Genomic DNA, 27,754 nt, shown 5'->3' with positions numbered 1-27,754 from the left:
AATTTACTCTATACATATAGTCATACATATTTCTATTCCCTTCAGGATCTTCCTCCAAAAATGTTGCAATTATTTTTATTATGTATTCTTTCAGGTCTGATTCTTCATCTTCAGGTACACCTCTCAGACGGATCTGAGTTTCCATCAGTTTGCAGTCATGAATTGTCACTTTTTCTTGTAATTTTAACAAGGTGGAGTCATGTGTTTTCACTCTCTCTTCCACTTCTTGTACTTTTTTTGTTATTACCACAGTGTCATTTCTGAGAGTCTCTATTTCTTTTTTTAATTCTTTTTTTGAGTCCTCAATATCCTTTCTTATTTCTTTTTTAGAAACAGTTATCATTTCTTTCACCCCCTTCATTATCCTAGCTTCCATTGCATCTAATTGGGCTTGCATTTTCTCTATTGAAGCCGACCTAGCACGAGTTTGTTTCGGGTCTGAAATGTAAAAAAAGATCAAAAATTCTGATCTCACCAAATTAAATTTGAACCATCAGGTGTGATAAAGTGAAGCTTGCCCTTTCCAATGCACCCAATTTTGCTATCCTCTGAGCTTCCCAGGCTCAGATATTAACGTTTAAAGCCTTTATTTCTCCCAAAATGGCGGTTGCAACTTTTGCTTCACTTTAAAAAAAATTTCTTTTTTCCCTTTTACCAGTTCAAGTCTTTTTATCTACTATCCAACAGTAGTAATTTTTTAATTGCCAAATTTGTTAACTCCACCAATTTTTAATGTCCCAGTCACTTTAAAAACAATGTTAAAACTTAGTCCTCCCAACAACAATGGCCCCCAATATTTCTCTCTGGTATTATAATCCTAGAGTAGGCTGTTTACTTTGTTGACTTCCTTCTTCTTCCTCCAATACTTCCTGCTTTTCTTGCCTTCAAATCTCGTTTCACTGGTAGAGAAATCTCACGTATTTCCTGTGTTGACTGTGAACGCTGCAGATCTGTAATGATGGAGCTGCCTCCTCAACCACAGATAGACTAAACAATAAATTCCTTTATTCTTTTAACACTGTTTTTTAAGTTTACAAAGTTCAAATTTAGCCCCTTATCTTCTTCTCCTTTCAGGCTTTGAGTATTTCCAACTCCCACCTTTTACTTTTTACTCCCACCAAGAGAGAGATCTTGGGGTCGTGGTAGATAACTCACTGAAAATGTCAAGACAGTGTGCATTTGCAAAAAAAAAAAGGCCGATGACATGCTGGGAATTATTACGAAGGGAACTGAAAACAAATCAGCCAGTATCATAATGCCCCTGTATAAATCGATGGTGTGGTCTCATTTGGAGTATTGTGTGCAGTTCTGGTCGCTGCACCTCAAAAAGGATATTATAGCATTGGAGAAAGTCCAGAAAAGGGCAACTAGAATTATTAAAGGGCTGGAACACTTTCCCTATGAAGAAAGGTTGAAACGCTTGGGGCTCTTTAGCTTGGAGAAACGTTGACTGCGGGGTGACATGATAGAGGTTTACAAGATAATGCATGGGATGGAGAAAGTAGAGAAAGAAGTACTTTTCTCCCTTTCTCACAATACAAGAATTCGTGGGCATTCAATGAAATTGCTGAGCAGACAAGTTAAAACGGATAAAAGGAAGTACTTCTTCACCCAAAGGGTGATTAACATGTGGAATTCACTGCCACAGGAGGTGGTGGTGGCCACAAGCATAGCCACCTTCAAGAGGGGGTTAGATAAAAATATGGAGCAGAGGTCCATCAGTGGCTATTAGCCACAGTTTATATGTGTGTGTGTGTGTGCCACAGAGTGTTGGACTAGATGGGCCATTGGCCTGATCTAACATGGCTTCTCTTATGTTCTTACTTTTGTTTTGTTTAACTTTAATTAGTCCCAGAATGGATAGCAATCAGTACCTTTTTTCCGTAGTTTATCCAAATCAACACCAGTCCTTTGTAGATTAGATGTTTAAAATTGTAAAAGAAGGTTTGGAGCTTATGCCAAATCGATGACTCTGGAAACTTCTGCAGACGATGAATATGCAACTTCTCTCTGGAGATCCCTCAAAGGAGCCCCCCCCCCGGGACTCCCTTTTCAGCCAAGGGTATAATGGAGAATTGATCCACGTGTATCTGGGGCTCTGGGGGGGCTGTTCTTTGAGGTATATGCACCGGATTTGCAGCATAGCATCCAGTGCCTCTCCCCAAAGAACTCTCCAAGTTTCAAAAGGATTGGATTGAGAGGTCCAAATCTGTGAGCCCCAAAAGAAGGTGCCCCAATCCTTCATTATTTCCAATAGAGGGAAGGTATTTAAAAGGTGTGCTGTCCCTTTAAATGTGATGGCCAGAACTCCCCTTGGAGTTCAATTATGCTTGTCACAACCCTGCTCTTGGCTCCACCCCCAAAGTCTCCTGGCTCTAACTCCGAAGTCCCCAGATATTTCTTGAATTGGATTTGGCAACCCTATATATAAATGAACGGATAAGAGTGTAGCTGATTTGTGTGTGAACTATTATTTATTTCCTAGGCATCCGGAACTGGCCCCCAATGTTATTTTCCTTGCAACCTTTGCATTTTCTTCCTCTCTCCCCCTTCCTTGAGCCCGCTTCCTTTTGCTGAAACCGGTGCGCCCGATCCTCGTACAGTGTCTCAGCATCTGTAATAATCACTCACGGACTGGGAAGCCAGTATTGTTTTTAATTATTTTCTTATTGACTTTATGTGGGGCGTAAGCTTATTACAAGCGCAGCGGGGGGATTGGAAAAGGCCATCCATTGTTTTTATGAGAGCCCTCGCACTTTCCAATCTCAGATGCAGTGACGGATCATTTGGGGGAACAGACGTGCGGGCCTTCGGGAGATTTATGAACGTCTCACACTTCTGTATCTCCTGCAGCTTGTAATTACCCCGGAGCAGAGAAGAAGCATCAGAGAGAGAGGGGGTCTTGCATTTATTTCGTTTGAGGGGGGGCTTTGCCTGCTTACTTTTATTGTTCTGAGATGCATATTCCCAAGCCTTATTTAGAACTCCAAATGCATCAGGGTGTTCTTTGCATTGTAGATGCTTCCCTCCATCCCGGTAACGCTTTCAATGCAACGAAGTGGAATTATGAATGACAACTGGCCGAGAGGCAATCTGCTTTCCATGCCCGGGAGCACAAAATTCGGAATCCGCGGCGTTCTCGAAGTCGCTCACTCCAATCTGCTTAAATTTGCCCAGGCCACAGAAAAAGTTTCCGTTTCCAAAGAGACAAAGATGAAGACATTGAAAAGTCTCTGGTTTGCTTGTCAGACACCTGAAATTATGCTTAGCGTTGCCAAATCCAATTCAAAAAATATCTGGGGACTTTGGGGATGGAGCCAGGAGACTTTGGGGGTGGAGCTAATAGCAAGGTTGTGACAAGCATCATTGAACTCCAAAGGAAGTTCTGGCAGGGTTGCTAAGTCTGTCTCAGAAAATATCTGGGGACTTTGGGGGTGGAGCCAGGAGACTTTCACATTTCCTAAAATAAATAAGTAAAACAAAAACTGCAGTGCAGTTCCTCACCCCAACCAGCTTCTCTGTATTCTCTCTCTCTCTCTCTCTCTCTCTCTCTCTCTCTCTCTCACACACACACAGAGGGAAAGAGAGAGAGTTCAGAATAAACTTTGCAATTCCACACTTGTGTGGTCTCACTAGGGCAATTTACTCATGACTTGCTGAAGTTCCAAGTTCTAAAGAATAACACCAGGTTAAAAATTAAAGGTTCTAGCTTACCCTTTCCTGTGCAAACGGCCTCTGAGACGATCCTAAAATCAACACAGTTTCTGGACTCCTTCCCTTCCCTTCCACCAGGCACGTCATTCTGCCGGCTCGCCCTAAATAGCTAAGATTTAAAGGCACAGAGCACCTTTCTAGGAAAAAAGCTGTTCCCAGGGTCTTCTTAAGCCTTCGAGGTTTGAAGGCACATGGGGGCTGTTGGGGCGGGGCTTTCCCCCACCAGACAGCTGGCTAGGGGTGGGAAAGAGCCTGTGAAAGTGGGGGAACCCCCACTGGGACCTGGGGATTGGCGAGCCTACCTATACTGTGTCGAGACACCAGAAGCCAGCAGCTCCCATCAGTTTTAAGGGCCTCCCCATTCTGAGGCTGAATCCAGATGGCCAGTTTAAGCCGACATAGACACAACCCCCAGGTAGATTAAAGATGCAAGCTGCTGTCCATACCACTACCATCCTCTGATGTCACTGACACAGATAATAGAATCATACAATCACAGAGTTGGAAGAGACCTAGTCAAACCCCCTGCACAATGCAGGAACCTCACAAACACCTCCCCCTAAATTCTGTTTAAAAACCTCTGTTTCAAAACCTCCAAGGAAGGAGAGCCCACTACCTCCCAAGGGAGTCTGTTCCACTGAGAAACTTCTCTAACGGTCAGGAAGTTCTTCCTAATGTTGAGACGGAAACTCTTTTGATTTAATTTCAACCCATTAGTTCTGGTCCTACCTTCTGGGGCCATAGATAACAATTCCACAACATGCTCTAGATGACAGCCCTTCAAGTACTTGAAGATGGTGGTTCTATCACCTCTCAGTCGCCTCCACTCCAGACTAAACATGCCCAGCTCCTTCAACCTTTCTTCATAGGACTTGGTCTCCAGACCCCTCACCATCTTCATCATCCTCCTCTGCACCCGTTCCAGCTTGTCTACATCCTTCTTAAAATGTGGTGCCCAAAACCGAACAAAATACTCCAGGTGAGGTCTTACCATAGCAGAGTAAAGCGATATCATCACTTCACGTGATCTGGACACTAGACTTCTGTTGATACAGCCCAAAGTTGCATTTGCCTTTTTAGCCACCACATCACACTGATGACTCATGTTCAGCATATGGTCCACTAAGACCCTTAGATCATAGATCAGATAGCTACCACTTGGGAAGTGGTAGCAAATGCTTCTGCCATTCTCCATCTGTCTTTCCATGAATCCAAACTAAGAAGCACGCAAGTGAGGTGAATGGGCTGTGTGAGCCCGCCAATCTGTTCCCCAGAGAGTACTACGATCGGGTTCACAAAACCTGTTGGTAATCCCTGGGCCAAAGGAGGCCCGCCTAAAATCCACCAGGGATCGGGCCTTCTCAATAATGGCACCTTACTGGTGGAACCAACTGCCGGAGGAGGTGCGGGCCCTGCGGGACCTAGGGCAGTTCCGCAGGGCCTGTAAGACAGCCCTCTTCCGGCAGGCCTATAACACCTAACTGACAATGAGAAAACCTTCTGGATGGAACAAAAATGTACTTGCAGACCGCTGGTTTTATTTTATTTCTGTTTTATTAATTATGGTTTTAACTGTATTATGTAAATGTTTTTAAATTGAATCTATGTAAATTACAATGTTGTAAGCCGCCCTGAGACACTTCGGTGAGAAGGGCGGGATATAAGTTCAAATATAAATAAATTAAATAAATAAATAAATAAATAAGAGATCACTGATATTCTCTTTTAAAAAAAAACAACAAAAAACTGCCCAGCGCACATGATTGTGTGAATGCATGGCCACTCAAAATGTAAGGTGAAAAAAGAAACTCAAACTGTGCTAAGGGGATGCTGTGCAACAATCGTGTGAATGTGCCAAAGTGCCCCCCATAAGATATACGGGCATATCATGCAGAAGCATCTGAACCAAAATTTGGCCACTCTATTTGGGGAGGGGCACAGATTGGGGTGCCTCTGGTGTGCACGAAGCTGCCTCTCTGTACCCAGCCTGAGATGCACTGTGTGATACAGAGTGTTGGACTGGATGGGCCATTGGCCTGATCCAAGATGGCTTCTCTTATGTTCTTATGTGACACAGAGTGTTGGACTGGATGGGCCATTGGCCTGATCCAACATGGCTTCTCTTATGTTCTTATGTGACACAGAGTGTTGGACTAGATGGACCATTGGCCTGACCCAACATGGCTTCTCTTATGTTCTTATGTGACACAGAGTGTTGGACTGGATGGGCCATTGGCCTGATCCAACAGGGCTTCTCTTATGTTCTTACGTGACACAGAGTGTTGGACTGGATGGGCCATTGGCCTGATCCAACATGGCTTCTCTTATGTTCTTACGTGACACAGAGTGTTGGACTGGATGGGCCATTGGCCTGATCCAACAGGGCTTCTCTTATGTTCTTATGTGACACAGAGTGTTGGACTAGATGGACCATTGGCCTGACCCAACATGGCTTCTCTTATGTTCTTATGTGACACAGAGTGTTGGACTGGATGGGCCATTGGCCTGACCCAACATGGCTTCTCTTATGTTCTTATGTGACACAGAGTGTTGGACTGGATGGGCCATTGGCCTGATCCAACATGGCTTCTCTTATGTTCTTATGTGACACAAAGTGTTGGACAGCATGGGCCACTGGTCTGATCCAACATGGCTTTTCTTATGTTCTTATGTGACACAAAGTGATGGACTGGGTGGGCCATTGGCCTGATCCAACATGGCTTCTCTTATGTTCTTATGTGACACAGAGTGTTGGACTGGGTGGGCCATTGGCCTGATCCAATATGGCTTCTCTTATGTTCTTATGATCCCTCTCTCGTTTGAGAAGAAGCCCTGGACCCTTCTGCATGCAAAGCCAAGCAAGGGTGCTCCCCCACCCTATTTGTTCCAGCCGGGAAGCCGCTAGATCAGGGGTGTCGAACTCATTTGTTATGAGGGTTGAATCAGACGTAAATGAGACCTTGTCGGGCCAAGCCTTGTCGGGCCAAGCCATGTCAGGCCGGGCCATGTGTGCACCTGTTTAAGATTAAGCAGCAGAGATATAAACTTTTTAAAGGACACAAAGATTTTTCTAAAACCTTAAAACATCCTTAAAACATTAGTACTCAGTGTTTGCATTTCTCCCTTGGGATCCAGGGAACTGGGCAAAGGAAGCTCTGGCTCTTTCCTTCCTTTCCCAGGGGACCAGGAGGGGGAGGAGCCTCAGCCAATGGAAGGAAGAGAGGCTTGGCTTAGTGGCTCTGCTGTGCGGTTGAGAGAGCCTGGCACAGCAAGCTCTCCCTCCCCACCTTCCTCCCCACGGGAGGAGCCTAAGCCAAAGGGCAAAATAGAGGCTCCTGTGTAATTGAGCAAGCCTCGCAAAGCAAGCTGTGATGCAGAAGGAAGCAAGAGAGAGGGAGAAAGAAGCAGATGATAGTCAGTTGCTTGGACACCCCTGCACTAGATTGCTCATTGGTTTGGTTTTGTTACTGCTGCTCACCTTGATTCCGAGCAGGATTCCTTTCTGCGGCATCTTAAATCCTGTTGACAGCATCGCCTTCAGGAAGGCAGCGTGGACATTTTCTCCAAAACAGGCCACCTAAAGGGGTGGGTGAGGGGAGAGAAGATTGAACAAAGTAATTTGATTTGATCTCAGTGCTGGAATGAGTGACTCAGCACACCTGGTCCTGGGAGGGGAGCGCTACATCACTCTAAGCATGGATAGGTGTTATCTCTCGTCTTTACCAGGGAGCTGCCCTCTGACCCCTCCTGTGTCTCCCTTTGTCCTCTCCCTCTTTCACATGGCCTTCCATGGAGACACATGTCTCTGCAGGTCTCTCCTGTGGCTACAGTGCCCTCAAACTCCTCCACACACAATACCTTGAATGGGATGCCTTTCTTATCTTTACTGGGGAGCTGCCCTCTGACTCCTGCTCTGTCTCTCACTTTGTCCTCTCCCTCTTTCACATGGCCTTCCATGGAGACACATGTCTCTGCAGGTCTCTCTTGTGGACACAGTGCCCTCAAACTCCCACACACACAATGCCAGACAAGCTGGCATTCAAGAGGGTAAATTATCTTGAACCTCTCATGTATTGAGTAAGAGTCCCATGGCGCAGAGTGGTAAAGCTGCAGTACTGCAGTCAGAGTCCTCTGCTCACAACCTGAGTTCGATCCCAGCAAAAGCTGGTTCAGGTAGCCAGCTCCAGGCTGACCCAGCCTTCCATCCTTCCGACGTCGGTAAAATGAGTACCCATCTTGCTGAGGGGGAGCGTAGATGACTGGGGAAGGCAATGGCAAACCACCCTGTAAAAAGTCTACTGTGAAAACGTTGTGAAAGCAACGTCACCCCAGATTCGGAAACAACTGGTGCTTGCACAGGGGACCTTTCCTTCCCATGTATCATTGTTGGAGTGAGTCACTCAGTCTGCCCGGACATCACTCTACAGGTATACAGGTGTTATCTCCTTGAATGGGATGCCTTTTCCTGTGTTATCCTGGGAGCTACCCTCTGACCCCTCATGTCCCTTTGCCCTCTCACACTCTCACATGGCCTTCCATGGAGACACATGTCTTTGCAGGTCTCTCCTGTAGAGGCAGTGCCCTCATCCTCTCACACACATGATGCTGGACAAGTTGCTATTTGTGATGGGGAATTAGATGAGGCTTCTCTCTCTTCTCTTCCTTGCAACCAGAATGCGGATTACCTTGAGTAAACGCAGGTTTGCCTTTTTTGCAATAGACTTCTTAGTTAATGTATTTACTCCACTCGGTATCACGCATCAAGGACTGCTATATTAACCGAATATTCCAGTTCTAGGAATCCAAAGCAAAATAGCATCTTCTTCTCTTGTTTAAAGAAAGGAACCAGGGCCAGCACCAACCACCAAGCCATGGAGGCAACTGCGTCTAGCAGCTTCCCGCCACGGGGGGCACCAGCCAGGCTGGACTTCTTTGTTTTGCTTAAACCAATTTTATTAATCCGCAATATATTGTTATACTATTTCCAAAGAAAACAAAGAATAATACAAGTTGGCAACAATACAGCACACTTTTCTCCCCTCCTCCTCTCCCACCCTTTTCCTGACTCCCGCCGGTGTTTACTTAAAATTAAAAAAAAAAAAATACAAGGTAATTTTATCAAATCAAAGAATCTCCATTTTAAATCTTCATCACTATAACAAAGAAATAAAAACCACAAAATAAGAAAGTTAAAGTCTGTAAATCCATCTTCACTTTTGCTTTACACCTTAAGCTCAGGAAAATTATTCCTTTAAAAATTTTAGTCCATTGTTCCGCCACATCTCAACTATTGTCAAAAATCACTAAATGTCCCTTTAACTTCCAATGTTTTTCAACATATTTTTGAAATTTCTCCCATTCTTTTCTGAACTTCTCCAAATCATAGTCTTTTAAGATTCTTGTAAGTTTGTCCATTTCACTCCAAGAAATAACTTTTAAAATCCAATCTTATTTCTTTGGTATTTTATCTTGCTTCCATAACTGCACATATAATGTCCTTGCAGCTGAAAGCAGATACCACACCAGCGTTCTATCTTGTTTCGGAAAACTTTCCATTTGTAATCCCAACAACCAGGCTGGACTTCTGATGGCTTGGAAGAAGCACTGACCCAGAAGCCCAGCGGTGTGGGATGCTTCAACCAGCCTTAAAGTCCAGCAGCAGGACAAGGGGATGAAGAGTGATTTGGAGAAGAGCACTACTTGACTCACAAGGCCAGTGCCTGGAGTGATGTGGTACGACCTCCTTTGGAGTACTGTGCACAGTTCCGGTCACTGCACCTCAAAAAAGATATTATAACATTGGGAAAAGTCCAGAAAAGGGCAACTAGAATGATTCAAGGCTTGGAACCCTTTCCTTATGAAGAAAAGTTAAAGCGCTTGGGGCTCTTTAGCATGGAGAAACGTCGACTGTGGGGTGACATGATAGAGGTTTGCAAGATTGTGCATGGGATAGAAAAAGTAGAGAAAGAAGTACTTTTCTCCCTTTCTCACAATACGAGAACTCGTGGGCATTCAATGACATTGCTGAGCAGTCAGGTTAGAATGGATAAACGGAAGTCCTTCTTCACCCAAAGAGTGATTAACACATGGAATTGACTGCCACAGGAGGTGGCGGTGGCTACAAGCATCGCCAGCTTCAAGAGGGGATTGGATCAACATATGGAGCAGAGGTCCATCGGTGGCTATTAGCCACAGGGTATTGTTGGAACTCTCTGTCTGGGGCAGTGATGCTCTGTATTCTTGGTGCTTGGGGGGGTGGGGCACAGTGGGAGGGCTTCTGGTGTCCTGGTCCCACTGATGGGCCTCCTGATGGTGCCTGATTTTTTGGCCACTGTATGACACAGTGTTGGACTGGGTGGGCCATTGGGCTGATCCAACATGGCTTCTCTTATGTTCTTATGTCTGTGGCAGTGATGCTCTGCATTCTCGGTACTTGGGGGGGGGGGCACAGTGGGAAGGCTTCTAGTGTCCTGGCCCCACTGATGGACTTCCTGATGGCACGGGTTTTTTGGCCACTGTGTGACACAGAGTGCTGGACTGGATGGCCCATTGGCCTGATCCAACATGGCTTCTCTTATGTTCTTATGGAAGGGTGGGCAGGCGGCAGCAGTAGAGAGGAGGAAGGGGCTGTGGCGGGGGGGGCAGCGGAGCAGGCATAGGCTGGAGTGCCTCGCCTGGGGCGCCGCAAACCCTGGCGCCGCTGCTGAAAAGCACAAAATGCTCTTCCTTAAGTAATGCCAGCTACCTCTAGTTTGGAACCCAGCAGGGAAAATGGCAGATCAACACAGGCAAATCTTATTTTTTAATTAAACAATAACAAAGGAATAAGCAATGCTTTACTCTCAAACAGCACACCACGGAGCAGCAGAAATAGACCCTGCCAGGAATTATATGGACACCCAACGCAGCGTCTGGTTCACACAGTAGGCGTGTGCTTGACACAATGTTCATAACACTTAATGCTTAACTAATAGCGAGGGCTGTAAATGGCGTGCTTAAATCAGGGCCGCAGCCTGCCATGGGTTGCCTAGCATGAACGTCTAGACATTTCCAGAGGACTTGGGAAACTCTTCATAGTGTCTGTGCACAGAAATCAAAGCCACAAAAAAGTCAGGAAAGAAAAAAAAAAAGAACTAGAAATCTATCTGGTAATAACATCTATCACTTTACTAACTGTTCCCTAGACAAAAGAATTGCAGCATCCTTGATGAGCAGGGTTGCCAATCCCCAGATGGGGGCAGGGAATCCCCCCAGTTTGGAGGCCATCACAAAGTGGGGGGGGGGGAGGGAAATGTCTGCTGGGCACTCCATTATTCCCTATGGAGACCCATTCCCATAGGGTATAATGGAGAATTGATCTGTAGGCTTGGGGGGCTGTTTTTGAGGTAGGGGCACCAAATTTTTGACATAGCATCCGATGCCTCTCCCGAAAACACTCTCTAAGATCTGAGAAGCAGAGGTGGATTGCCATTGCCTTCCTCTCCAGAACCTTCCTTGGTGGTCTCCCATCCAAGTACCAGCCCTGCTTAGCTTCCGAGATCTGAGAAACAGAGGTGGTTGGCCATCGCCTTCCTCTACAGAGTCTTCCTTGGTGGTCACTCATCCAAGTACCGACTCAGCTTAGCTTCCAGGATCTGAGAAGCAGAGGTGGATGGCCCTTGCCTTCCTCTACAGAGCCTTCATTGGTGGTGTCCCTTCCAATCATTGATCCTGCTTAGCTTCCAAGATCTGAGAAGCAGAGGTGGTTTGCCATTGCCTTCCTCTGCAGAGCCTTCCTTGGTGGTCTCCCATCCAAGTACTGACCCTGCTTAGCTTCCAAGATCTGAGGAGCAGAGGGGGTTGGCCATTGCCTTCCTCTGCAGAGCCTTCCTTGGTGGTCTCCCATCCAAGTACCAGCCCTGCTTAGCTTCCGAGATCTGAGAAGCAGAGGTGGTTGGCCATCGCCTTCCTCTCCAGAACCTTCCTTGGTGGTCTCCCATCCAAGAACCGACTCAGCTTAGCTTCCAGGATCTGAGGAGCAGAGGTGGATGGCCCTTGCCTTCCTCTGCAGAGCCTTCCTTGGTGGTCTCCCATCCAAGTACTGACCCTGTTTAGCTTCCAAGATCTGAGGAGCCGGATTTTATTCAAGCACATGAAGTTGCCTGATACTGAGCCGGCCCCTGGTCCATCAGTGCTAACAGTGTCTCCTCAAACTGGCAGCAGTTTTCAGGCGAAGGCCTTTCACATTACCTACTGCCTCATCCTTTTAACTGGAGATGCCGGGATTGAACCTGGGACCTTCTGCACGCCAAGTGGATACTATACCAGTGAGCTACTGCCCCTCAGTGTTTGGTGGCCTCCCTTCCAAACACTGGTCCTGCTTGACCTCCAAGATCTAACAAGATCTGGTGAGATCAGGCTACGCCAAGCTGCCTTCCCTCCCTAACAAAGGACTTAATTAGATATTATTTAACTGGTGATGTCATTTAACTCCAAAAGTTTCAGCTGCCCATTTCCACACATTGAGCTGCTGTTCAGGGGACATGAATATATTTCTCCAGGCCTGTTGGGAACCCCTAGCCCTCACAGCTTCCACACGTTCTCACCCACCAGGAGTTCGACATGTCCTTAAAAAACATCCGTAGACTAAGCGACTGTTTCAACAGCGGAGAATTATTATTCTCTATTCACTTGTAAGAAAGACCTTCGCAACTCTCCTGTTTTATGGCAATTGTGAATATGGATCTTTCGGAGTCGTAAAAGTTAATAATCTCTCTTTTATGGCCAAACTATTCTCTCCCTTCATCTAATGCTCAGAAAACCAAGCCTCACCCCCTCAGCTATACTCCTTTCCTCTCACTCATGAAATCAGCTCCTTTCTGAAAGTCAGAGGGACAATCAGTTTTTTCCCCTCTCCACTAAACAGAGCTCTTCCAGTTTGCTTCCAGGATTTATATCTCACCCTTCACTCCAAAGAGTCTCAGAGCGGCTCACAATCTCCTTTACCTTCCTCCCCCATAACAGACACCCTGTGAGGTGGGTGGGGCTGGCAAGGGCTCTCACAGCAGCTGCCCTTTCAAGGACAACCCCTGCCAGAGCTATGGCTGACCCAAGGCCATGCTAGCAGGTGCAAGTGGAGGAGTGGGGAATCAAACCCGGTTCTCCCAGATAAGAGTCCGCACACTTAACCACTACACCAAACTGGCTCTCCTACGAGAGAGGATGTCCACGACTTCTCATATTATGAGAAAGGGAGAAAAGTCCTTCTTTCTCTACCTTCTCTATCCCATGCATAATCTTCCCATTCCCGGAGTACAGCCAGCTAGCAGAACAGCCCAAAGGGAAAGCCAATAGGGGCTCAAGCAGGGCATGATTGACACTAAAGAAGGAAATGTTTCACACCAAGAAGAAATAGAGCCATGATACGTGATTAAGAACATAAGAGAAGTCATGTTGGATCAGGCCAATGGCCCATCCAGTCCAACACTGTGTCACACAATGGCCAATATGTGTGTGTGTGTGTGTGTGTGTATGATTAAGCTGCACCTTGCCAGAGGCTGAGCACATTTCAGAGAGCTCTGAGAGAGAGCAGATAATAAGTGCTATAAGGGTGAGGTTTGGCTTTCTAGACAGCTGGGGGAGTTGCTGAGAATTTCTGAGTTTGTGTGACTGGGTGATTGCTGAAAATTTTGAGTTTGTGGTTGCTGGGGAACTGCTGTTTGTTTGGTTTGAGTGGGCTGAAGGTGATTGCTGCTGATTGATTAGGAGTGGCTGTGTTCCTGGGGCATACCGGACCCCTGCCTCTCCCCAGTCTGTGTTCACTGGGCTGCAATTTGGAAATTTCCTGGCAGCTAAGTGGGGTCGGCTCACTGGTCTTAAGTCCTTCCCTGGATTTCCCGGCCCCACCCCACTGCATTATACATCTTGGTGGTAACCGAGCTAGTGTGAAAATATCAGCCCAGATATTTGTTATCCTGCTGTATCTCCTACAGCCCAAGTCGAAATGCTCATGTCCGGAAGTCTGATGGTGTCACTCTAATCCCGCCTTGACGGGGATCTTGAAGGCTCTGTCTCCCTGTCTGTGGAGAGCTAGCAAGGAGCTTCACAACACGTCCTTTCGCTCTGAAATGTTTCAGAACATGACAGCTCTCGGGGAGAAAAAAGCCCACTCGGAGGTTATATACTGTTGGAATGACCTCTGCCGGCAGACCCAAAGGAGGAGGAACATCCAGCACTTCGTTGTTATTTTGATTTTTTATGGCGAAAGGAACTGGATGGGAAATGCGAGTGCCAAGTTGTACACGACATTTCTCCTTCAAAAAGAGATTGATTCGCTAAAGCAGCGGTCCCCAACCTTTTTGGCACCAGGGACCGGTTTCATGGAAGACAATTTTTCCATGGACCGGGGGAAAGGGAATGGTTTCTGGATGATACGATTTTGCACTTTATTTACATTGGAATATATAATGAAATAATTATGCCGAAGAAGAAGAACTCACTGAAAATGTCAAGACAGTGTACGACTGCAATAAAAAAGGCCAACGCCATGCTGGGAATTATTAGGAAGGGAACTGAAAACAAATCAGCCAGTATCATAATGCCCCTGTATAAATCGATGGTGCGGTCTCATTTGGAGTACTGTGTGCAGTTCTGGTCGCCGCACCTCAAAAAGGATATTATAGCACTGGAAAAAGTGCAGAAAAGGGCAACGAGAATGATTAAAGGGCTGGAACACTTTCCCTATGAGGAAAGGTTAAAACGCTTGGGGCTCTTTAGCTTGGAGAAACGTCGACTGCGGGGTGACATGATAGAGGTTTGCAAGATTATGCATGGGATGGAGAAGGTAGAGAAAGAAGTCCTTTTCTCCCTTTCTCTCAATACAAGAACTCGTGGGCATTTAATGAAATTGCTGAGCAGTCAGGTTAAAATGGATAAAAAGAAGTCCTGCTTCACCCAAAGGGTGATTGTGGAATTCAATGCCACGGGAGGTGGTGGCGGCTACAAGCATAGACAGCTTCAAGAGGGGATTGGATAAAAATATGGAGCAGAGATCCATCAGTGGCTATTAGCCACAGTGTGTGTGTGTGTGTGTGTGTGTGTGTATTTTGGCCACTGTGTGATAGAGTGTTGGACTGGATGGACCATTGGCCTGATCCAACATGGCTTTTCTTATGTTCTTATGTTGTTAAGATGATGACATTGGATTTATATCCCGCCCTCCACTCAGAGTCTCAGAACAGCTCACAATCTCCTTTATCTTCCTTCTCCACAACAGACACCCTGTGAGGTGGGTGGGGCTGGGAGGGCTCTCACAGCAGCTGCCCTTTCAAGGACCCTTTCAAGAGCTCTGGCTGACCCAAGGCCATTCCAGCAGGTGCAAGTGGAGAAGTGGGGAATCAAACCTGGTTCTCTCAGATAAGAGAGCTATGGCTGACCCAAGGCCATTCCAGCAGCTGCAAGTGGAAGAGTGGGGAATCAAATTCGGTTCTCCCAGATAAGAGAGCTCTGGCTGACCCAAGGCCAGTCCAGCAGGTGCAAGTGGAGGAGTGGGGAATCCAACCCAGTTCTCCCAGATAAGAGAGCTCTGGCTGACCCAAGGCCATTCCAGCAGCTGCAAGTGGAGGAGTGGGGAATCAACCCGGTTCTCCCAGATAAGAGAGCTCTGACTGACCCAAGGCCATTCCAGCAGCTGCAAGTGGAGGAGTGGGGAATCAAACCCGGTTCTCCCAGATAAGAGAGCTCTGGCTGACCCAAGGCCATTCCAGCAGCTGCAAGTGAAGGAGTGGGGAATCAAACCCGGTTCTCCCAGATAAGAGAGCTCTGGCTGACCCAAGGCCATTCCAGCAGCTGCAAGTGAAGGAGTGGGGAATCAAACCCGGTTCTCCCAGATAAGAGAGCTCTGGCTGACCCAAGGCCATTCCAGCAGGTGCAAGTGGAGAAGTGGGGAATCAAACCTGGTTCTCTCAGATAAGAGAGCTATGGCTGACCCAAGGCCATTCTAGCAGCTGCAAGTGGAGGAGTGGGGAATCGAACGTGAGTCTTCCATATAAGAGTTCATGCACTTTACCACCACACCAGACTGGCTCCATGAATGGTACACTCCTTCTTTCTGGGATGGTCGTCCTCTTCGACTGAGCATGTAGCTTCGGGAGGAATGCACATGGAGTGGTGAGGGAGGTAAGGGACACCCGCCTAGCCCGCCAGATCAGTCAAAACAGCCCTGGCGATCAATGGGGTGACATATGTCGCAGCCAGATTGCCCTCACATCCAAAATAATTATACAACTCATGGTCTGGTTGCTAACAGGTGACGGCCCAGTACCGGTCCATGGCCCAGGGGTTGGGACCACTGCTCTAAAGGGAACTTGCGCTTCAGCACAATAAGCTCTTTCAACAACAGCCTGCCAACCTAGCGTTGCCAAAACCAAGAAAACACTGTGTAATGCCACACTTACATCTCCATGTTGTGTTTTATCTATCCTGTTCAGACAATTTCCACACTAAATATATTTTCTATTTAAACTGAACCAAAATATATCCTCATATCCTTGAAACGCATTACTTGTATGCACACGAATTGCCACATATACAGAGTCACTCAATATCTAAAGCAATGATTCAAATAGTCTCTCAGTGTTTAAAGTAATAGACCATCCCTCCGATGGGCAATAGCTTGAGCACGGGTTCCGATGTAAGTCTGTGGCCAGAGGAAGTGGTCTATGAAACACGAACTCTATGTAGGAATCATGTAGCCGCACCTGTTGAACAGAAGTCTTGCTGAGCTACTACAAGTCGTGTTTTGATCTGGTCACCTCCTGCAGTCTTCAGCACAAGATTTTCAGCACAGCAGCAGTTTGAAAGTACTAGTATGATGCCTCGGCATCACTCCTGTGCCTTCCTGCTCAAAAAAAAGCTGCCAATCCACTCTAGAGAGAAAGATTGGTGTAGTGGTGAAGTGTGCAGACTCTTATCTGGGAGAACCGGGTTTGATTTGCCACTCCTCCATTTGCACCTGCTGGAATGGCCTTGGATCAGCCATCACTCTCGCAGAGTTGTCCTTGAAAGGGCAGCTGCTGTGAGAGCTCTCTCAGTCCCACCCACCTCACAGGGTGTCTGTTGTGGGGGGAGAAGATATAGGAGATTGTAAGACGCTCTGAGTCTCTGATTCAGAGAGAAGGGCGGGGTGTAAATCTTCAGTCGTCTTCTTCTAGGTGCTCACTGGTATTGTTTAAAAAAAAAAACTGCCCAGAGTGAATGAGCTAAAGATGTAAGGGAAAAAAGTAACCCAAACTGTAGTAAGGGGGTGGTGCACAACAACTATGTGAAGGCGCCAAAGTGCCCCCTGCACGATATGCGGGTGCATCACACCAGAGCGTCTGATTTAATTTAATTTAATTTTTGGATTTATATCCCACCCTGACCTGCAAGCGGGCTCAGGGTGGCTCACAACAATTTCAATACATGTACAGATTTTAAAAATTACAGTGTAAAACAATATAAAATCTTAATTACAGTGGCAAAAACCATACAATAACACAGGGGTGGAATCCTAGTAAGAGTTCCTTTGGACTTCTGATTTAGCCAATCCTGATTTAGCTTACAAAAAAGAGCCTTGTAAGCTCTTGGAGGATTGGCTACATCAGGGGGTGTGGCCTAACATGCAAAGGAACTCCTGCTAGAATTCCACCCCTGCAATAGCGTGTAGGCTGATGACTACTGAACAACTCCATCAGGATTTGCCTGCTCCATTTTGGGGCGGCACAGTTTGGGATGAAGCTGCCCATCTGTACCGCACCTAAGAGTCTTGTTTGAATGACAGCGGAAGAGGGAGCAGGAAAAAAACCGCAAGCCCGCATCAGCTTGAGACTACGTTGTATTGATGCCGTGAGAAAAAAATATCCCCCCAAATGACATACCTCCCCAGTGGATGCCATTTCACATCGGAGAACAGGATCAACATCCCTCAGGCGAGGCCAGGAGAACATCGGAGCCTGGCAAGAAAAGGAAAGAAAAGAAGGAAGGGGGGGGGGGGGAGAAAAGATTATTCTATGAGGAAAGGTTGAAGGAGCTGGGGATTTTTAGCTTGGAGAGGAGGCAGCTGAGAGGTGATAGGACCGCCATCTTCAAGGACCTGAAGGGCTGTCATATAGAGCAGGGGTGGCCAACGGTAGCTCTTCAGATGTTTTTTGCCTACAACTCCCATCAGTCCCAGCCAGCATGGCCAATGGCTGAGGCTGATGGAAGTTGTAGGCAAAAAAACATCTGGAGAGCTACCGTTGGCCACCCCTGATATAGAGGATGGTGTGGAATTGTTTTCTGTGGCCCCGGAGACCAGAACCAATGGGTTGAAATTAAATCAAAAGAGTTTCCAGCTCAACATTAGGAAGAACTTCCTGACCCTTAGAGCGATTCCTCAGTGGAACAGGCTTTCTCGGGAGGTGGTGGGCTCTCCTTCCTTGGAGGTTTTTAAACAGAGGCTAGATGGCCATCTGACAGTGATGAGGATCCTGTGAACTTAGGGGGAGGCATTTGTGAGTTTCCTGCATTGTGCAGGGAGTTGGACTAGATGACCCTAGAGGTCCCTTCCAACTCTATGATTCTACCCCAGAGAGCATTGCTTTCAGGAGGGCAAAACGTGTTATCTATCCCCGGACCAAAGGAGGCCAGACTAAGCTCTATATGGGCTAGGACCTTCTCAGTGGCAGCACCGATGTTATAGAATGCTCTCCCAGAGGCCACAAGAGCCCTGCGGGACCTCTCCCAATTCTGCAGGCCCTGTAGAACTGAACTTTTTCGGCAGGCCTACAACAATTAACGTGGGAGGAGGCTGCCGCTGTTATGTCGCTGCGATATGGAGAAACCGCCATTGTTATGAAATCTTTTTATAGCACCGAATAATGTCGTTTTTTAAAAATTGCTTATATATGTTGTTATTCTTTTATCATTGTAATTTGAATTGTTTTTACCATGACTGGTAGCCACCCAGAGTCTGCTTGCAGAGTGGACGGCATATAAATCTACAGTTAATTAATTAATTAAACAATCTACTTGAATGACCAGGTGGGGAGAAGAAAGGAGGAGGAATAGGAGGAGTCCCGTAAGGTCAGCTGTTGTGTTGGGTCCCATCTCTTGAGCCCATAAGAACATAAGAGAAGCCATGTTGGATCAGGCCAGTGGCCCATCCAGTCCAACACTCTGTGTCACACAGTGGCCAAAAAAACCCAAGTGCCATCAGGAGGTCCACCAATGGGGCCAGGGCACTAGAAGCCCTCCCACTGTGCCCCCCCCAAGCACCAAGAATACAGAGCATCACTGCCGCAGACACGAGAGCATAAGAGAAGCCATGTTGGATCAGGCCAGTGGCCCATCCAGTCCAACACTCTGTGTCACACAGTGGCCAAAAAAACCCAAGTGCCATCAGGAGGTCCACCAATGGGGCCAGGGCACTAGAAGCCCTCCCACTGTGCCCCCCCCCCGCAAGCAGCCCATGGTAAGAGACTGTGGAAGTCTCCCTCTGAACCTGTTTGTATCCTTTATAATAGAACTCATAGATTTCTCAGCACTGTGTAGAAACAAGGTCAGACAGGCCCCAGTCTGAAAAAATCAACCCCTTTTTTTGCTTTTCACAAACTTGACCTGCAGTTTGGTCTTTTGGGGGAACTGCTTTACCCAGTTGGGCTACCAAAAAAGCCCAGCAGGAACTCATTTGCTTATTAGGCCACACCCCCTCACACCAAGCCAGCCAGAACTGCGTTTCTGTGCGTTCCTGCTCAAGCAAAGCCTGGCTCTACCCCAGAGTCGAAAATGACTGGTGCTTGCACAGGGGGCCTTTCTTTTCCTTTCCTATCCTCCTGGGCAGGCAACCCCATCCCAGAAAGAAGACCGGTTCGCCGGATTCAAGTCGGGCACGGCAGGGGAGGGGAAATGAGCTTCTCATCGTATGCCTTCTCTTCAAAAGGTTCTGGGGGTTCCCCCAGGACTCGTTCGGAGCCTTTTAATTATCCCTGACATTTTCATAATCATTCCTGCCACCGGGATCAAACAGCATTTTATTGTCGCCTAAAGGGATAAACTCTGCGCTTCTGATTTCCGTCCAAACGGCTAACGTCAACCACACAAGGCTTTGGCAGAGGGGGATCACGGACCAGAACCGTCGCTCGTTCCTGTCCGGAGGGAAGGACCCTTCAAACACCAGGCTTTTGGGGTGTTTTGTTTATTTAAGCTGGAAGCAGCTTTGGGCAGCTTGGTGGGTTCACCCCGCCAAGGCACCTGGCTTGCATGCTTCTGCGTCCAGACGTCAAAAGGATCGGAGCATTTCAAGGTGTTGGTCCTTACCTTTAAGGCCCTTTACAGCCTGGGGCCTGCATATCTCCGGGACCGCCTCTCCCCATATGAGCCCCCCCCCCTGGGTTCTGAGGTCTGCTGCTCAACATCTCCTCATAGTCCCTGGTCCTAAGGATGCCCAACTGGCTTCAACAAGGGGTAGGGCCTTTTCGGTGTGGGCCCCCACCTGGTGGAATGAGCTATGGCTGGAGATCCAGGCCCTGCAGGACTTATCTAAGTTTCACGAGGCCTGTAAGATGGAGCTCTTCCACCAGGCTTTTAATTAATCCAGCGGGTGTCCCCTGAAATCATCACTCTCCCCAGCACCTTACCATCTAGGTGCTTATGTTACGCTGAACACTACTAGCCTATATGTGGTTGACGACTTGTTTCCAATGATGTGGATCATGGTTTCTGTTAATTCTGTAATTATGAGATGATTCGGTTTGGATGCAGTCTGCTTGATGTTTCATAAGGGTTTTTTAATGTTGTAAACTGTCCAGAGTCTGCTTGCAGGATAGGGCAGGGTATAAATTGAAAAATTAAATTAAATTAAAGGATGCCAGAGGACGGGGTGAGTATGGGATGGGGATCGGCAGCAGATATGCTCATTTGGATGGATTTTTCAAGTTAAGAACATAAGAGAAGCCATGTTGGATCAGGCCAATGGCCCATCCAGTCCAGCACTCTGTGTCACATAAGAACATAAGAGAAGCCCTGTTGGATCAGGCCAATGCCCTATCAAGTCCAGCACTCTGTGTCACATAAGAGAAGCCCTGTTGGATCAGGCCAATGGCCCATCCAGTCCAGCACTCTGTGTCACATAAGAACATAAGAGAAGCCCTGTTGGATCAGGCCAGTGGCCCATCCAGTCCAGCACTCTGTGTCACATAAGAACATAAGAGAAGCCCTGTTGGATCGGGCCAATGGCCCATCCAGTCCAACACTCTGGGTCACATAAGAACATAAGAGAAGCCCTGTTGGATCAGGCCAATGCCCTATCCAGTCCAGCACTCTGTGTCACATAAGAACATAAGAGAAGCCCTGTTGGATCAGGCCAATGGCCCCTCCAGTCCAACACTCTGTGTCACACAGGGGCCAATATATGTGTGTGTGTGTATACACACACACATACACACACATATACATACACACACACATACACACACATATACATACACACACGCACACACACATATACATACACACACACACACACACACACATATATATATACACATACTGTGGCTAATAGCTCCATATTTTTATCCAATCCCCTCTTAAAGCTGGCTATGCTTGTAGCTGCCACCACCTCCTGTGGCAGTGAATTCCACGTGTTAATCACCCTTTGGGTGAAGAAGGACTTCCTTTTATCCATTTTAACCTGACTGCTCAGCAATTTCATTGAATGCCCACGAGTTCTCGTATTGTGAGAAAGGGAGAAAAGTACTTCTTTCTCTGCTTTCTCCATCCCATGCACAATCTTGCAAACCTCTATCATGACACCCCGCAGTCGACGTTTCTCCAAGCTAAAGAGTCCAAGCCCAAGTCGACGTTTCTCCAAGCTAAAGTTGGCTTCTGAGGCATCCCTGAGTCACCCCAAACTGCCCTGTCTGCTGTCAGCCAATATGTTCCTCTTTGCAATATAAGCTCTTTTCCTTCGTTAACTATGAGATTGTCATCTAGAGATGGGGCTCCAACTTTTTTAACCCCACAGGAGCCTTTGGCATTTTGAATGATGGAGGAGAACAGCTCCAAGACAACTTGTGACTGACCCAAGGTCACACCAGCAGCTGTATGTGGAGATGGAGTGGGGGATCAAAGCTGATTCTCCAGATTAGAATCTGCCACTCTTAACCATTACACCATGCTGGCTCACCAGGTGGGGGGGGGGGGGAGTGAGTGCCACCTCAAAATGTCTGCCACAGCAGGCAGGGCCAAACCCAAAATGGCTGCTGCAGGAGGCAGAGCCAAACAAAACATCTCCCTCCTCACACCTCCTGGGAAGACAAAAGCCTGAAGGGGGAAATGGACCCACACAGTGCTTCTCAGTCCTCCTGCTCCTCTCGTTGAAAACCCTTCAGTTCCAATAACAAGTTCTGCTTTACAATAGCCCTGCCAACTTTCTGACTAGCTTGGTGGGTGCCAAATAAAGTTCTGGCGGGCAACACGGTGCCCAGCGGTGCCATGTTGAAGAACCCTGATCTAGAGTCAGGACTATGAGACTGGGTTCATTTTTCTGTAGCTGTCTTCAGCCGTACCTTGACGCCCACGTAGTCTGAAGGGATCATGGGTTTCTCGAGTACAGGAAGGGCAGTCTCGTGGATTGTCTCTCCTGTCATCACTTTAGTGGCCACATCAATGAAGTCCAGACCAAGAGACTTGGACACAAACGGGAAAGATCGCGAGGCACGCAGGTTGCACTCAATCACCTGAAGAAGATAGAAAGGCGTCTTTAAAATTGCTATGTTGGTTCTCAAGAAAGAGCAAAGCCTCACTTGTAGCATCAGCCTTTCATGAAGACACCTGTCTTCCCAAAAAGTACAATTTGTGTGCTGTCATCCATGATCTTGTTGCAGTAGAAGCAAGGGAAACTCTCTGACTTAGCCCAATATTTGTGGGCTTCTGGAGTTTTGGTTCCTTGGGTGGACCTCCTGATGGCACCTGGGTTTTGGCCACTGAGTTTTGGCCACAGAATGATGGACCGATCCAACATGGCATGTTCTTATAACTTTGTATCATCACATAGCAAACAGAATTATTTTGTGAAAACTGCATCACACAGAACCTTACAACATAAGAACATAAGGAAAGCCATGTTGAATCAGGCCAATGGTCCATCCAGTCCAACACTCTGTGTTACACAGTGGCCAAAAAAACCCAGGTGCCATCAGGAGGTCTATCAGTGGGGCCAGGACTCTAGAATCCCTTCCACTGTTGCCCCCCCTAAACACCAAGAATACAGAGCATCACTGCTCCAGAAATAAGAACATAAGAGAAGCCATGTTGGATCAGGCCAATGGCCCATCCGGTTCAACATTCTGTGTCACTCAGTGGCCAAAAAACAGCAGGGGCCATCAGGGGGTCCACCAGTGGGACCAGAAGCCCTCCCACTGTTGCCCCCTAAGCACCAAGAATACAGAGCATCACGGCCCCAGACATAAGAACATAGGAGAAGTCATGTTGGATCAGGCCAATGGCCCATCCAGTCCAACACTCTGTGTCACACAGTGGCCAAAAAAAAACAAACCAGGTGCCATCAGGAGGTCCACCAGTAGGGCCAGGACACTAGAATCCCTCCCACTGTTGCCCCACCCCCAGCACCAAGAATACAGAGCATCACTGTCCCAGACAGAGAGTTCTAACAATACGCTGTGGCTAATAGCCAATGATGGAGCTCTGCTCCATATGTTTATCCAATCCCCTCTTGAAGCTGTCTATGCTTGTAGCTGCCACCACCTCCTGATAATGCTTAATTCCACTCTCTCCCCGTCCCCCTTCCTTGCAGAAGACCCTCTCCATCACCATTCCACCCCACCCTTCAAAATGTCCTCCTGGAGGACTCTGAAGGGCAGCTGCAGTTAGTTGGCTGCCAAGACAGTCGTAAGAACATAAGAGAAGCCATGTTGGATCAGGTCAATGGCCCATCCAGTCCAACTCTCTGCATCACACAGTGGCCAAACAAAAAACCCAGGTGCCATCAGGAGGTCCATCAGTGAGGCCAGGATACCAGAAGCCCTCCCACTGTTGCCCCTCCCAAGCACCAAGAAGATAGAGCATCACTGCCCCAGACAGAGAGTTCCAGCAATATGCTGTGGCTAATAGCCACTGATGGACCTCTGCTCCATATTTTTATCCAATCCTCTCTTGAAGCTGGCTATGCTTGTAACTGCCACCACCTCCTGTGGCAGTGAATTCCATGTGTTAATCACCCTTTGGGTGAAGAAGGACTTCCTTTTATCCATTCTAACCCGACTGCTCAGCAAAGGACTGAGTGATGCAGAATGTCTCCAGCACAAAAGCCCGGGTGACACAAACATGTAGCTGCCTTCTACTGAATCAGACTCTTGGTCCATCAAAGCCAATATGCTCAGACTGGCAGCGGCTCTCCAGGGTCTCAGGCAGAGGTCAAGAAAGACAAGTCTACTTGCCTAGCACAAGTAGAGCGCAGCAAAAGACCATAAAAGCCTCCACTGCATTTTGCCTCGGATGCGTCACAGAAACAGGATCGGTAGGAAATATTCGCTGATTCAAACCGAACTAGCAAAGGCCTTACCAAGACATCATTTCCCCGGATGAGAAACTGAACGTTGAATGGCCCAGAGATGGAGAAGGCACTTGCAATCTTTCTGGTTGCAGTTTTCACCTGTGAAAGTAGATTGCAAACATGTATTCATTAATGCGATGAAGTCACAGAACTGGAATGGAGAAAAATAATTACTCTTGCATGGTATCATACAGCAGGGACTGGGAAAGGCCTTCTGCTGGCTGCCACCACTCTGGTAAGGCTCTGTCTGGGAGGGCTCAGAGCACCCACCCACCCCTGCCTTCCTTCTTAACAAAACCTTTTCTCTGTGACCAAAGATACATGAGGACCCAGGCATTATAACAATAATAGGTTTATAATAAGTGCTCAAGAAGAACCAAGTGGATTGTAAAATCTTTTAGGCAATAGCCAATATGGAAAAACAGTAAAGGCTGGTATAAAGAAATAAAAGCCCTGACATATCTAACTAGATATTGCCTTCCTCTAATGCCAAGGGACTCACCATCCTTGGTTGAAGACACCCTCCTGCTGCAGCCTTTCCAGAGATAACACTCCTCTATCTGCAGCCTTTTCAGAGACAACACTTCCCTGTTGGCTTTTTAATGCTTTCCTCCCAAGTCCACCCCTCTGGGCCAATTTTCCCTCCAAAACTGCTGCCCACCTAATCAGAAAGACAGAAGGGATCCTGGGAAATGTAAGCCCTGAAGCTACTCTAACACTAGGGTTGCCAAGTCCAATTCAAGAAATATCTGGGGACTTTGGGGGTGGAGCCAGGAGACATTAGGGGTGGAGCCAAGATCAAGGCTGTGACAAGCATAATTGAACTCCAAAGGGAGTTCTGGCCATCACATTTAAAGGGACGGCACACCTTTTCAATGCCTTCCTTCCATAGGAAATAATGAAGGATAGGGGCACCTTCTTTTGGGGCTCATAGAATTGGGCCCCCTGGTCCAATCATTTTGAAACTTGAGGGATATTTTGGGGAGAGGCACTAGATGCTATACGGAAAATTTGGTGCCTCTACCTAAAACAGCAGCCCCCCCAGAGCTCCAGATACCGCGGATCAATTCTCCATTATTTTCTATGGGAATAAATCTCCATAGGGAATAACAGAGTTCCCAGCAGACATTTCCCTCCCCTCCCCCCTCTTTCTGAAGACCCTGAAGCGGGGGGTGGGCCTCCAAACCGGGGGATCCCCTGCCCCCACCTGGGGATTGGCAACCCTATGCTAACTCAGCTTAGAGGAAACACTGGGTACCATAGAGTTTTACCACAAATCCTACAGTGTCCCTGGTGCAATGTGCCTGGCACAATGACATTATGTCTGGGTGATGACATCACTTCCGGGTGATGGCATCACTTCCAGGTGATGACATCACTTCCAGGTGATGTCATTGCACAGGGCATGTCATGCAACAACAGGGCTGTTTGGGGTCAAGGATCCCCCCAGCGATATGCTCTGTGCCGGTAGGTTCGGCCCCCTCCAAACTAGAGAATTCCCCACCCCCAGTGAGATCTTGGCAGCCATAAGCTTAATATATTTCTTCCCAGAACATAGCTAACTTTGTGTACTCTGGTTTTGCATGGCTTGTTCTTCTGGGTTGTTCAACAAAACGCTAACCTTCTCCAAAGCTCCTTGGCTGATGGTCTGGACAGGAAACATCAAGGTGGCATCTCCAGAGTGAACTCCGGCATCTTCCACATGCTCAGAGACAGCATGACAGATCACCTGCTCAAAAACACGTGGCCGGGGGTGGGGGGTGGAGAAAGAGGGCTGATTTAGAATACTTTGGAAACCCTTTTCCAAATATACAAACTGTAGCAAGGGAATTAACCAGAGCTTTCTTTGATCAGGAACGCGCATGAGCACGGTTCCGGCTGGCTTGGTGTCAGGGGGTCTGGCCTGGGGTGGAATTCTAGCAGGAGCACCTTTGCATATTAGGCCACACCCCTATGATGTAGCCATTCCTCCAGGAGCTTCTGAAAAAGAGCCTTGTAAGCTCTCAGAAGATTGGCTACATCGGGAGGAGGGGGGGTGGCCTAATATGCAAAGGAGCTCCTGCTAGAATCCCACCCCTGGTGTGGCCTAATATGTAAATAAGTTCCTGCTGTGCTTTTTGTACAACCCCCCCCCCCCCCCGGAATTAACCATCCACCAACTAGATGCCAGGATATCATCCCTAAATTTATGCTAGTTCTCTAGAGTTAAATAACTGTGCTAGACTCAAATTGAGGGCATCAGGTTATCTGATCAATAGTTTAAAATATTGTCTATTTTCTCTTCATAATCCTCTTTCTCAGAAGAATATTAAACACACATCCTTAAAATAGTTTCCTTCAGGTATCGTTAAGGATGAGAGACTCCAGTCTGTTATTTCATTTAAAATTTTGGGATTTATTTGGATTACTGAAACTGGGGAAGGGTCAGATTATTAATTATTTTATTATTTATCACATGGCTGAGTTAACCCACAGGAAGGAAGCAGATCATAATATGAAATATGGAAGAAGAAGAAGAAGAAGAAGATATTGCATTTATATTCCACCCTATACTTTGAATCTCAGAGTTTCAGAGAGGTCACAATCCTCTTTTACCTCCCCCCCGCCCCGCCACAACAGACACCCTGTGAGGTGAGTGGGGCTGAGTGGGCTCTTACAGCAGCTGCCATTTCAAGGACAGCTCTGCGAGAGCTATGGCTAACTCAAGGCCATTCCAGCAGCTGCAAGTGGAGGACTGGGGAATCAAACTCAGTTCTCCCAGATAAGAGTCAGTGCACTTAACCGCTACACAAAATTGGCTCTCCAAGTTGATACAACAGCTATGCAGACCGGTTGGGCAATCCCCCTAAATACTAATATCTAGATTTTCACTTCTATTAAGTCACAGCTGGGAAGAGTTCTAAGAGCTCTGTCACATCTCCTTGGAAAGCACAATGCTCACATTCCTGTGGCAGATGGAAAATAGTCTGGTGGGCTATACCACAATCACATTCGGATCCTGGCATCTTTCTCTGTTTAAACAATAGGTCTGCACAACTGCCAAATCGGGTTCGCATTCCACCAGCTGCCTTCCATACTTTACGTGGAAAGTCAAATCCTGAGGGTCTCTCATTGGTGTTCATCAGGTTATGGATATCGGGTGGGACTGACTGCATCCTTGTTCATAACCTTTCATTCCCTAGATCAAACTTCTGCGATTGAAGGATTTGCGCAGATCTTATGGCTGGGGGTTGGGACTTCAGGATGAATCGGCCCACATCAGCCATGTCTTTGTGGATGGGCCACTCTCTGTTTCTGATGATCTTTCTATATTCATGAAGAAGAGCATCTTAGTTTCAAAGATGTGGGATAGCGAAATGGCACAATGTAGGTAGCCAATAGGTCAGGGTGGGTTGAACATATCTGCTGATGGTTCTCATTGGTGTATTGCAGGGGTGGCCAACAGTAGCTCTCCAGATTTTTTTTTTGCCT

The 27,754-nt window shown here is 47.3% G+C and overlaps 1 protein-coding gene across 1 annotated transcript in view; it reads right to left on the bottom strand.

Annotated features, from left to right (window-relative positions):
- The window catches only part of CPS1 (carbamoyl-phosphate synthase 1), a 244,199-nt gene that overhangs the window by 19,453 nt on the left and 196,992 nt on the right, over positions 1-27,754 (bottom strand). The window contains 5 exon segments of the mRNA XM_060257389.1: positions 7,193-7,291; positions 17,610-17,684; positions 22,278-22,448; positions 24,293-24,382; positions 25,905-26,012. Of these exon segments, the coding sequence (XP_060113372.1) occupies positions 7,193-7,291; positions 17,610-17,684; positions 22,278-22,448; positions 24,293-24,382; positions 25,905-26,012 (543 nt within the window).

Source organism: Heteronotia binoei, chromosome 16 (assembly GCF_032191835.1).
Source record: "Heteronotia binoei isolate CCM8104 ecotype False Entrance Well chromosome 16, APGP_CSIRO_Hbin_v1, whole genome shotgun sequence".
Lineage (NCBI taxonomy): Eukaryota > Metazoa > Chordata > Lepidosauria > Squamata > Gekkonidae > Heteronotia > Heteronotia binoei.
Note: the sequence above shows the minus strand (reverse complement) of the source record. Positions and strands in the feature narration are given on the sequence as shown.